Source organism: Centropristis striata, chromosome 5 (assembly GCF_030273125.1).
Source record: "Centropristis striata isolate RG_2023a ecotype Rhode Island chromosome 5, C.striata_1.0, whole genome shotgun sequence".
NCBI classification, from domain to species: Eukaryota; Metazoa; Chordata; class Actinopteri; order Perciformes; family Serranidae; genus Centropristis; species Centropristis striata.
Window position 1 is genome coordinate 40,670,640 of NC_081521.1, and position 13,438 is coordinate 40,684,077.

Consider the following 13,438-nt stretch of genomic DNA (forward strand, 5'->3'; position numbering starts at 1 on the left):
ATAGGGCCAAACTGCTCCCACCTCAGACAGCAGTAAAATCCAATTGGCTCCTCGGAGACTCAGTCGGATCTAATCACAGGCCAGCCCTTGTACTCCCAAGACTACTGGACCTTTATGACTCTGATTTTTATACGTTTCCCCTAAAATTGTCTGTCAGCACCTGGAGAACAAGGTAATAGAATCAATTTATTGTGCAGACAGATGAGGGAGTCCCTCATCAGGAGGTCCCTGCACAACACTCCTCCCGTTAATTTAGCTCACTCGCTCAGGTGGAAACAACTCCATCTGAAATGAGGTTGAAGGAACAGCCCAGTAAATTTATGTTGTGAACTCCTAGCGCGGCGTAGCATGACCTCAACTCCTCCACTTCTGCATTACAGGTATTAATGCTCACAGTCTGAACCAAAGACCAACAGTATGATGAATCACAGCACTGGCTAATACAGAAGATATTGTGGAAAAAACACATTTAAATGCATTGCAACAATATGGAGCGCAATGTTGTTGTAAATGTGTAAGATGTCTTCCATCCCCCTGTGTTATTATATTATATATTATATTATATGTTGTTTATTTTATTTTTTATAATATGGGTATATATATATATATATATATATATATATATATATATATATATAATTATTATATAATTATTATTATTTTCAATATTACTATTTTGTTCGTTATTATTATTATTATTATTATTATTGTATGGAGCGCAATGTTGTTGTAAATGTGTAAGATGTCTTCCATCCCCCTGTGTTATTATATTATATATTATATTATATGTTGTTTATTTTATTTATTTATTTTTTTTATATTTTTATATACGTATGTATGTGGGTATATATATATATAATTATTATATAATTATTATTATTTTCAATATTACTATTTTGTTTGTTATTATTATTATTATTATTGTATGGAGCGCAATGTTGTTGTAAATGTGTAAGATGTCTTCCATCCCCCTGTGTTATTATATTATATATTATATTATATGTTGTTTATTTTATTTTTTATAATATGGGTATATATATATATATATATATATATATATAATTATTATATAATTATTATTATTTTCAATATTACTATTTTGTTCGTTATTATTATTATTATTATTGTTTTTTTAATTTATTTAATTAGTTATTTTATTTATTCTTGTTTATTTGTTTTCTATCGTTAGCACTTCTTGCTTTGTTTGCCTATTTATTTTCATTGTGTGATACATATAAATGAGCCATGTTATATATTTTTATACATATGTCGTAGCATCTGCCCCTCATCCACACACACACACACACACACACACACACACACACACACACACACACACACACACACAAATACATGTCTTTAATAGTTGTGAGGACCACCACTTCCCCTAGCCCAACACACACATTTCAGGGTTTACCATCTCTGTTAGGACCTTCCCTGAAATTCATACAGATGATTAATTAAGGCCTTTAGAGGCTATCCTAGCATTTTCTTTGTGAGGACTTGAAAAAATGTCCTCACAACTACAAATGTCCTCACAATGTTGGTATTCTGCCATGGGTTGGTCCTCACAACTATATGAAGACAAACACACACACACACACACACACACACACACACACACACATACATGTCTTTAATAGTTATGAGGACCACCACTTCCCCTAGCCCAACACACACATTTCAGGGTTTACCATCTCTGTTAGGACCTTCCCTGAAATTCATACAGATGATTAATTAAGGCCTTTAGAGGCTATCCTAGCATTTTCTTTGTGAGGACTGGAAAAAATGTCCTCACAACTACAAATGTCCTCACAATGTTGGTATTCTGCCATGGGTTGGTCCTCACAACTATATGAAGACAAACACACACACACGCGCACACATACACCTGTGATGCCTCTGTGCAAATCGTTTATCATTCATGTCTTTCTTTGTTGTTGTTGGCGCTGTATGTCTACCGTCTCTACTTGTGGTCCACATGGTGTAAGTGTATTTGTCTCTCATGTCACCTGTTTGTTACGTCATTTCACCAATAAAAAAAAATAAATAATATGGAGCGCAATGATGGATAAACAAACTCAAAATAAAAAATGTTCTGTTCAGCTGGTAGAGGGTGAGTAGTATGCGGGTTGACGTGGCTTGTCTGCCAGAATGTGAAATCCGGAGAGACATTAGGTCACGCGAGGCTGTGAGAGGTTGAAGGAACGGACCACTCAAAGACAGGCCTTGGTTCTCGCTTTCTATAAATAGCCCACAGCAGCAGGATAATAGCTTTTCAACTTTGGGGCACTGAGCAAACTGCAAAACATATCCTCCTCCCTCCTCTGCTTGTCTAGAAGCCATGTTTCACTCATTGGCTATTCACACAGGCACTGCAACCCTGAACGCATCGGGACGTTACCCGGAGCGCACATTAAATAGACTTTAGCCTGACAGCTCACCAGTACAAATCCATGTAATGTCCGTTTGAGCCCATGTGTGAATAGAGCGGGTCATTCTCAGGAGAACTCACAGCTAGCTAGCTAGCTAGCGAGTAGTAATTTTGTATCTTTTTTATAGTAATTTTGTGTCTTTTTGATATTTTTGTGTCTTTTTGTAATAATTTTCTGTCTTTTTTCGGTAATTTTGTGTCTTTTTTAAATAATTGTGTGTCTTTTAATAATTGTGTCTCTTTTTTTGGTAATTTTGTGTCTTTTTTTTAGTAATTTTGTGTCTTTTGGTCATTTTGTGTGTTTTTTTGTGTCATTTTGTGTCTTTTTTTGTGTCATTTTGTGTCTTTTTACAATAATTTTGTGTCCTTTTTTGGTCAGTTTGTTTCTTTTTTAAGTAATTTAGTTATTTTTCTGTCATTTTGTGTCTCTTTTGGTCATTTTGTGTCTTTTTTAAAAATAATTGTGTGTCTTTTTTGCTAATTATGTGCATTTTTTGGGTAATTTTGTGTCTTTTTTTTTAGTAATTTTGTGTCTTTTGGTCATTTTGTGTATTTTTTTGTGTCATTTTTTGTGTCATTTTGTGTCTTTTTTTGTGTCATTTTGTGTCTTTACAATAATTTTGTGTCCTTTTTTGGTCAGTTTGTTTCTTTTTTAAGTAATTTAGTTATTTTTCTGTCATTTTGTGTCTCTTTTGTAAGTAATTTTATGTATTTTCAGTCATTTTGTGTCTTTTTTTGTCATTTTGTGTCTTTTGTAAGTAATTTTATGTCTTTTTCAGTCATTTTGTGTCTTTTTTTGTCATTTTGTGGGCTTTTTTGGTAATTTTGTGTCTTTTTTTTTTTTTTTTTAAGTAATTTTGTGTCTTTTTTTGGTCATTTTGATACTGCCTCCAGCGGCCCCCAGGTAATTTGAGTTTGAGACCCCTGCCTTGGGATAAAGAAAAAAGCTTCATTTTTACAAGGTGTCTAACTGGGGAGATGACGAGATTCAAAAACTTTTGCTGTTCCTTGAATTTGTCTCAAATTTCAGGGAACAGCAGGAGATGAAATCATCATGGAGTATTATGTTACGTCCTGCCTCCTGCACACTCTGCTAACGCTCCACTCCTCACCTAAAACAACTCAATATTTGAGTAAGTGAGAACAAGTCTGACATGAACAATCTTGGCATGGCAAGTCCGAACAATGAGTTCATATGAGAAAACAGCGACTGGGTCACACCGTTGATGAATGTGTAAAGTCTTGTGTGTGCAGGGTTCGTACACTTTTTCAGTGGTCAGATTGAAGCACTTTTCAAAGACTTTCGAGGTCCATTTTCAAGCTTTTCCAGTACCTTTCAATGGTTGTAAATGTCATGTTTTATATGAGTACTTTGATACTAAAAAGGGTAATTTCACTTAACCATACCACCAGCAATGGTATTACACTTTTAACAACTAAAAGTTGTTTGCTAATATCATAAAACATACTGGTTTGGGAATCTAGGGGCTAGGAGCAAAAGTAAGCTCACAAAAATCATCAACAGGCAGCTGGTGGAACTAAACACGAGCCAAACTAGGAGGAAAGACCCACAAATAGGCTACTGCAGGACCCTCACATCCACTAGGAATTAGAAAAACTCCCTTCAGTAAGAAGATACAGGGTAGAGCAACAAGAAACATCTCAGAAACAAGACGACACAGGTGGAGCGGCCTTCATTTCAGATTATAGGCTATAGGCTGTTCAGTTTATGTATTTTTTTTCCATTGAAAATGCAGTTATCTATAGTCAGACTGCAAGAGAAATACAGTAAGAATTTAAAACATTTACAAGCACTTAATCCAAAATCCAAGCACTTTTCAAACCTTGAAATTCAACATTAAAATTCAAGCATTTTCAAGTATTTAAAGCAGAGGTGGGCAATTAATGTCCCCAAGGGGCCACATGACCAATACCACGAAGGTTGCAGGGGCCGGACCAAAACTCTGAACTAAATTCTGCTCAATATTAATGTTATCGCTTTATAAAATACAGTAAATTATCTGGTTTTGAGCTGCTACTGATAGGAACACATGTTATGATGAGACTGTTAATGTGGAGTAAATCAAGTATAGCAGTAAAAAGTAGTAAATACTCCAATCACTATATCACTATTCTATTTATTTTAAACACAACTGTAAATGACTTTTAGTGTTTTACAATGTTGTGATGCTTTTATTTTGAAAAGGTGCCATCCAGTGTGAAACAGGTGCTTTAATTTTGAAAGGTAGTGACAGGAAATAACCGGTAGAACGGTTAAAAGAAAAAAACGAACTGTAAATAATGACTGCGTTGTAATTCATATAAAGTTGATATAAAGCAGGGGTCTCAAACTCGCGGCCCGCGGGCCAATTGCGGCCCTCGTGATGATATTTTGTGGCCCCCACCTTGATATGAAAGTTTAATGTGAGTGTTATATGAATGGCACTTTACCGTGTTGTGTGTGGAAGGTCCCTTTGATTACTTTTTTTGGTAATTTTGTGTCTTTTTTTGATCATTTTGTGTCTTTTTTTTAAATAATTTTGTGTCTTTTTTTAATAGTTCTGTGTCTTTTTTGCTAATTCTGTGCCTTTTTTGGTCATTTTGTTTTGTTTTTAAGTCATTTAGTTTTTTTCTGTCATTTTGTGTCTTCAAAAAAAAATAATTTTGTGTCTTTTTTGGTAATTCTGTGTATTTTTTGGTCATTTTGATACTGCCTCCAGCGGCCCCCAGGTAATTTGAGTTTGAGACCCCTGATATAAAGAATCTAAAGGCTTCTATAGTGGCTGACAGGAAACAAGGTTTGTTAAAGTTTATTTTCTTCTGTCATATATATTAGTGGCTATATTTGTTGTCTTAACTATAGTAAAAGTGCTTGTTAGCTCTAGTGCTAATGCTAATGTTTGCTATTTTTCAAAATAAAAGCACCGCGGTTATATTGATTTCTAATTTCTTGGTAACCTCACGCGGGCCGGACAAGGACAGCCAACGGGCCGGATGTGGCCCGCGGGCCGCCCAATGCCCAGGTCTGATTTAAAGCAATGGTACGAACCCTGTGTGTGTGTGTGTGTGTGTGTGTGTGTGTGTGTGTGTTAACAGACCTGTTTGTGGAGAAGGTCAGCTGGGAGTTGGAGCTGTGTAGGGTCTCTCCAGTGCTGGCATGGAAGTGGACAGTGAAGGTGAGCACTATGCCCAGGGGGAAGGCTTTCAGGCTCTCTTTGGTGTCCGTGTAGAGCACGGGACTAGTACTGAAGCGCACATAGGACACAGGTACCACCTGAGAAATGAAGGGAAGAACCAGTGTTGCAATCAGTAACCGCAGGGACAATGTCAACTGTCATTTCAAGGACCAGTACTACAGCTGTTATGATCACAGTGTGTGTGGCCCGCTGAGAATCAGCCTGCAGCAGATGGAACAGTAATGTAACAACGCAGGCAGCTCATAGCTCAGGAAATGATACATAAAAAGCAATGGCATCAGAATCTCCCTTATGTTTTCTTGCTAGGGTCATATGGAAAAAGGCTGGTTTCATATTTAACCACTGCTTAAGATATGTAAAATAAAAAAATAGGAACAGACAATGGAAGATAATTTCTATGAGAGCCAATTTTCACCAGTAAAAGAAATAAGATGAAAACTTTGCCTTGTGATGAAACAAAACATTATAAGAAACTCTCAAAATAATTATTTATTATCTTAAAATAATTCAGGTTTCATGCACTTTTTCATGCACATGCACATGTGATTATCTATAGTCTATAGATGGATATAGTCAGATTGCAAGAGAAATACAGTAACAATTTCAAGCATTTACAAGCACTTTATCCAAAATCCAAGCACTTTTTAAACCTTGAAAATACAACATTTAAATTCAAGCATTTTCAAGGATTTCAATAGCCTGGCTAACACCAGACCAAATCTCATTGGAGATTAGGTCTGGAATCCAGCCGTTCATTTCTCCGTAGAGGAGGTGTGGTTTACGATCCTCCAGAGCCGTTTATTGGACGCTTACAATGTCTATCAAAGCGTCTGTAGGTAGCTCTTAGCCAATCAGATCAGTTATACCAGATGACGTAGTAGAGCAACAGAGATGGATGTTTGTTGTGTGTGTGTCTGTGAGAGAGTGTTGCTGCTGCTTTGCTTCTCCAGTTCTCGCTTTCTGCAAGATTATTTATTTTCACGCTTTATTCCCCCTCATGTCATTCAGCCACACACATCCACTGATTTTATGGGCAACAAACAAGCTGCTGCGGGCCTCTGGGGGCTCCGCTGTCCACGGTAGCGGGGCTATTAGCCGCTAGCGGCTATTAGCTATTAGCCGCTAGCGACGCTAATAGCGCCGCTACCATAACGCCGGTGATCTCAGTGGAGCCGCCGAGAGACCTTTCGCCTTTCAACTTTGGCTCTAAACTATTTAAAACACCATCTACAGCTAAAGAGAGTTTCGCGTCTGCAGCAGCCATGTTGGATCCGTAAGAAAACTACAAGCTTCCAAGTGCGAGTAGTACGCGTCATCGTCTTGTCGTCCCTCCCCGCTCTGTGATTGGATCCCTAAAACAGGGCTGGGAATCCTTCCTGGTTGCCAGACTGGATGGAGGTTCGAAATTAAATTCGAGCGCGCAAGGCAGTCTGGGTATACCCAGGCTAAGGATAGGGTGCTTTTTAAACCAGAAATCTGAAACACTGGCTCTCAAACTGACCTTCAATGCAAGGATGAGAGTTTGATTGACACCAAAGGTCTCCTGCGAGGTGATGAGCAGAGAGGAGCTGCCAGTAAGAGAGCCGGAGACGAGGAAGCCCTTATCATCCACTTGAGCGATAACAACCTGGTCGGGGCAATCCAGCATCCGGTAAGTGAGCGCACCTACACCATCCCTATTAGACACAGAACCACACAGTAAGATCAAGTTCATCCAAGTTCTCTAAATGAAATCCACACATTTGTCTATACTTTTGGAGTAGATAGAAACGAGTGCGCAGGCATTTGTAACTCACCTGCTCGTCTGAAGTTTGAGGGCTGAGTTGGGAGCCATCAGTAACTGCCCGGCCTCTACTTCGGGATTAAGCATGTGTAGCTTGTCATAGACCTTGATCAAAGCAAAATGTTCAAACTGTAATTATTAGAGGGCTTTAATCATTCTTTGATGTTTCGGGGACAAGTGACATGTCATAGTTTAATGCAGTTTGAAGCTGGATGCATTCAGCTCAAACTAATCTGCAGTCTTATCACTTCACAAAGTTAACAATTTCAGATATTCCGAAGCTCAGCAACTTCAGCGCTCCGCTGCCTTAAATGTCAGCTTTCTCTATTATAGAGAAGCAGCAGGGGTACAAGATTGTGATAAGCAAAGTAGTCCATAAAGGGGTCTTTATAAAATATCTGCATATACACTATTAATCATGCTGGTGCTCAGGACACACAGACAGACTCAGGTGTCTTTGCAGCCACAGTGCTGTACCTGGATCTGGATCTCATCTGTGAGCTCCTGCAGGTTCCTTGCTAGCTGCCCGGCCCCGGGGTCAGTGACTCTGAGCACCACCTTCAGCCCCGTCCGCCCTCTCGTTCGTCCAGTCACACTCATGCCAAAGTTGTGCTCCGACTGGAGCTCCACGTTAGCCTGCAAAAGAGACAGGCACCATTATGAGAACGGCAAAAATAGCAGCAGCAAATCAAATCAAATGGCAACAGTGATGAGGAAGCAGGGAAACAAGGCAGAGGCTGACAAGGAGGCAGAGACAAGGCAGATGCTGGGGGTTTTTTTTTTAATCATAATGTAACGCAGGGACAGCACATCTCGAATCAATCTGATAAAAGAATCGAAGGGACAACAGGAGCCAAAAATAGGAATGGTTCACTGGCAGAAGCTGGCAGGGAGATCAAATGCAACTGCAGAGATCCTGAGTGCAGCGTACCTCCATGTGTCTGGGCTGCACGTCCAGAATGTCTCTCTTGGTGGTGGACCAGGTGAAGGTGAGGCCTGGGACAGCGTTGCCAAAAGAGAAGGGTGTTTGACTATTGGTCAGACCCATCACATATACAGGCATCTAGAGAAGGAGAGGAGATGAAAGAAGACGATCAGTGAGTACAATATCACCAACAGACAGCACTGAAATCACCTGTTAACTAAAAGTGCCAACTCCATTCTCTAGAGCAGTAGTTCTCAACCTTTTTGAGTCGTGACCGCCAATTTAACATGCATGTTGTCCGCGACCCCCGCTCACTGAACAGAATCTCAAACGCACAGTTCAGATCATACAAACTCAGGAATTTGTCAGAAAAGACACAAAATGGCCCAAAAGAGAAACAAATTGACCAATAAAAGACACAAAATGACTAAAAAAAGACACAAAATGACCAAAAAAGACACAAAAGGACCAAAAAAAGACACAAAATGACCAAAAAATTGACCAATAAAAGACACAAAATGACCAAAAAAGACACAAAATGACAGAAAATGATAAAAAAAAAAGACACAAAATGACCAAAAAAGACACAAAATTACCAAAAAATTGAAAAAAAAAGACACAAAATGACCAAAAAGACAAAAACACATGAACACATGAACACTTTAACACAGTGGAGACAGAGCTGACTTCCAAAATGATTTGGCGACCCCCAGAAATCATCTCGCGACCCCAATTGGGGTCCTGACCCCAAGGTTGAGAATAGCTGCTCTAGAACATTAATTTATCGATAATCGATATGTTTTTATACATACTGCAGTATGTATAAAAACAGGCATACATGGGCAAATAAGAAAAAAAAATAAAAAATAATAATAATAATAATAATAATAATAATAATTTTAAAAAATAAATATATATATATATATACAGTACAGGCCAAAAGTTTGGACACACACCTTCTCATTCAATGCGTTTTTCTTTATTTTCATGACTATTTACATTGTAGATTCTCACTGAAGGCATCAAAACTATGAATGAACACATGGAATTATGTACTTAACAAAAAAGTGTGAAATAACTGAAAACATGTCTTGTATTTTAGATTCCTCAAAGTAGCCACCCTTTGCTTACTAGAATATAAGACATGTTTTCAGTTATTTCACACTTTTTTGTTAAGTACATAATTCCACATGTGTTCATTAATAGTTTTGATGAATCTACAATGTAAATAGTCATGAAAATAAAGGAAACACATTGAATGAGAAGGTGTGTCCAAACTTTTGGCCTGTACTGTATATATATATATAGTACTATGCAAAAGCCTGTTTTGATAATGGACACTCTTATTTTGAAAGGATGAAAAGATATAGTAAAATAGTAGATAATAGTAAAACTAAGATTATTATTATTTTCACAGTAATCTTGCATATTTAAGTGTGTTTAAATAAGTTTTGGATCAATTTAAACCTAGTAATTCATGCTAGAAAGGTTTGATACATTAAACTAGTTTTACTCAAATTAATAATCTTGTATTTCTGTGTGTTTTATAATTGTTATTGCGACTTTCAGTTTGCAAACTTTAGCCTTATCTAACTTAATTCTCAGCTCATTGGTTTATTCACTTACAGCCGCAGAATTGAACGCTCGGCCGTGTTTCACACAGTCGGAGAGAAAATTAAAATGAAAAAATACACAGGTTGATTAAAAATTCCATGAGGTTCTTAATGACCATTAATCTATCATCGATTAATTATTCCCATCCCTACTGTTAACCCTTGGAGACACACATGGAGCCAATTATTGTCTTTTTTAGTGGCGACAGGAGTTCTTCAAGTGGTATTAATCTGAAAGGGAACCTGAGGATAAATTTGAAATGCAGCTCAGCACCGTGTCAAGTTGTTCTAGTGATTAAACTTTCAATTAATCAATAAACTCAAAATGAGAAACGTCAGAGAGGAAAAAGGGTTGATTAAGGTTACAGTAAGCAGTAATATCTAGATTTGAGGTCATTTCTATATTCAGGGTTCGTACACTTTAGCAGTGGTCAAATTCAAGCATTTTTCAAGTACTTTTAAGGTAAATTTTCAAGCTTTTCCAGTATCTTACACCTGTTGTAAGTTGCATGTTTTAGATGGGTGCTTGCATACTAAAAGGGGGAGATTTTACTGAACCATACCAACAGCGATGGTATTACACTTTTAGGAGGAACGGTCTTCATTTCAGATAGGCTACTCATTATTTTTTACATTGAACATGTGATTATCTATAGTCTATAGATGGATATAGTCAGATTGCAAGAGAAATACAGGAAGAATTTTAAGCATTTACAAGCACTTTATCCAAAATCCTTGAAGCACTTTAAACCTTGAAAATACATCGTTTAAATTTAAGCATTTTCAAGGATTTCAAGCACCCGTACGAACTCTGTATATTGTAATTCTCTCAAATATTCATACCTGTGCTTTTGTCTTCATTCTTGTGATAGGAGCTCTGATTCGTATGGCCACCAACTGCACAACCTCAACTTCAACTTGATCCTGTGGACACAAGAGATAATAATAATAATAAGATAATAAGATATACTTTATTCATCCCAGCAGAGAAATGTAGGTGTTCCAGCAGCCAACATACACACAACACATGTACAGTACAGGCCAAAAGTTTTGACACGCCTTCTCATTCAATGCGTTTCCTTTATTTTCATGACTATTTACATTGTAGATTCATCAAAACTATTAATGAACACATGTGGAATTATGTACTTAACAAAAAAAGTGTGAAATAACTGAAAACATGTCTTATATTCTAGTAAGCAAAGGGTGGTTACTTTGAGGAATCTAAAATACAAGACATGTTTTCAGTTATTTCACACTTTTTTGTTAAGTACATAATTCCACATGTGTTCATTCATAGTTTTGATGCCTTCAGTGAGAATCTACAATGTAAATAGTCATGAAAATAAAGAAAAACGCATTGAATGAGAAGGTGTGTCCAAACTTTTGGCCTGTACTGTATATATACATATTCCACCTATACAAAACATGAGTCCACAATACATAGCCTAGTATAGAAACAGTGGAATGGATGGTCCATGTGCATTAGTAGCAGTAGTAGTTACTCATAGATAACAGTTACAGCAAGTGTGCAAATATACAGGTGTGTAAATAAACAGGTGTGCAAATATACAGGTGCAAACATACAGTTTGATGTATACATACAGTATAAGCAGCTTAAGCTAAAGTTTAAATAAATATTCTTCTGTCCTTACTAAAAGGGGAGTAGCTATAAAGTGCAATTGCAGGAGGTAAAAAAGTATTCTTAAAGCTGTCCTTTTTGCAGAAAACACTCTTTTGTTTACACACTAGATTGTGCAAGGGATAACTTTTCACTGTGAAATCTAAGAGATATACTGGCCCACATTATCATCTATATATATATATATATTTACCTGAGACACAACAACAAGCTTCCCAGTCTCGGCATCAACAGCTTGGACCAGTCCTGTCACAGTGACATTACCGATGGTAACACCCCTGACATGGCCGATGCCGTTAACAGAAGCTATTTCCTCGTTGGAAATAGAGAAAAGGATATTGGACTGAGGCTGAGGGCCACCCTCAGATGTGATCTATGAATGACAGGGATTGAAAAGGGGAGGGAGAGTTAGAAACGAGAGAAACGAGAGAAGGAATTATCATCACTCTTCTATGAGTGATCCTGACAACACTGACAGTTTAGTCACTAGTTTTCATCAATGCAGTGTCTGATAATAATTTGCTGAAAGACATTATCCTCTGTGTATTAAAGAACTCCGGGTTAGAAAAATGGATATCCAACACAAATAATGTGCAGTCATGCGTATTGCAGAGTTTAATGTTCAGCAATTAGGAAATCTCTTGGCTGGATGGTAAACGCTTTCTAATTAAAGCACGAGTTGAGGCGAATGAAAGGCGAGTTGGATTTTTAAACCAAGAGTAATTAGGGTAACGTCATCTTCCAGAAGAGTCCTGGCAGAGACTCTCTTGGAAGATAAACTGAGGACCAGATGAACTCTTTTGGCAAGATAAAATGAGGCCAGATGTTTCCAGACAAAGCTGAAGCATCAACATTATACATACCTGCATCATTGCTCCAATTAACAGAGTCATTTTCCGTGGTATGAGTTTGAATGGTGGGAATACCTAGAAGTGAAAAGGAAAAAAAAAGGTTAAATATGCAAGGGTCAAAATCCAAAACTGACATTTTAGAAATTCACACAAAATTATACCTCAAATTGCTGAGGTGCAGATGCAATTTTCTTCCCATGTTTATCCACAACAACAGCTGACAGCGTGGTCTGACCAATAGAAACACCTTTCACCACGAATACGGCTGTGTCGTGTTCTGCAGACTCCGCTAATGGTCTGCAAAAAAAATATTAAAAAAAAGACATTTTGAAATTTACACTAAGCCTTGCAACACCTACATCCTCAATCTAAACACCGAGTTTCACATTACTTACTTTAGAGAGACGATTGCAGAAGCTGCCTTGAGTTTAAGATTCATGAAATGGAAATAGCTGACTGGGAAGGGCTTCTTATTATCATCCAAAACTCTGACATAAGCTCTGACAGACTTGCCAATCTCCACCTGCAATACAGATGAATGATATCAATCATTAGGGAAATCACCATTTTGGTTCCCAGGCAGGGCAGACCTAATGATGCCCATTCAAGACGGGCTGACTTTCATGAAAATTGTTCTGCTAAGTGCTAGAAGAAGACCATATTCTGCAAGGTTACACTTGAAAACTGATGTATTCCTGACTAAATGGTCCCCAATTACTTCACATTTTGTTAACGGATATGACTTTTGATCTGATTGATGTGTTCTATATGTGTGTGTTTTGCTTTTGTTTGATTTATTTATTATTCTTTAACTATTTTATTTTTTCCTCCCTCGCCATTCAAATATGAATAATGAATGTTTGTACACTGTATATTAATTTTCTCGCTTAATGAGCGCCACTGCCCACTTTCAAATACGGACTCTGTCTGGATATTGTTGGGATGCCAGACTCTGTTTCTTTGAATTTGTTAATGTATGACTGCACCTGGAGA

The 13,438-nt window shown here is 37.4% G+C and overlaps 1 protein-coding gene across 2 annotated transcripts in view; it reads right to left on the bottom strand.

The window, feature by feature from the left end:
• The window catches only part of nup210 (nucleoporin 210), an 83,747-nt gene that overhangs the window by 23,772 nt on the left and 46,537 nt on the right, over positions 1-13,438 (bottom strand). For both annotated transcript variants that reach the window (XM_059333875.1, XM_059333874.1), the window contains exons 22-31: positions 12,841-12,968; positions 12,607-12,742; positions 12,458-12,520; positions 11,788-11,967; positions 10,796-10,876; positions 8,346-8,477; positions 7,892-8,050; positions 7,428-7,519; positions 7,133-7,307; positions 5,533-5,708 (exon numbers count right to left, since the gene is read on the bottom strand). In XM_059333875.1, coding sequence (XP_059189858.1) covers positions 5,533-5,708; positions 7,133-7,307; positions 7,428-7,519; positions 7,892-8,050; positions 8,346-8,477; positions 10,796-10,876; positions 11,788-11,967; positions 12,458-12,520; positions 12,607-12,742; positions 12,841-12,968 — 1,322 coding nt within the window. The remainder of the gene's footprint in view (positions 1-5,532; positions 5,709-7,132; positions 7,308-7,427; positions 7,520-7,891; positions 8,051-8,345; positions 8,478-10,795; positions 10,877-11,787; positions 11,968-12,457; positions 12,521-12,606; positions 12,743-12,840; positions 12,969-13,438) is intronic.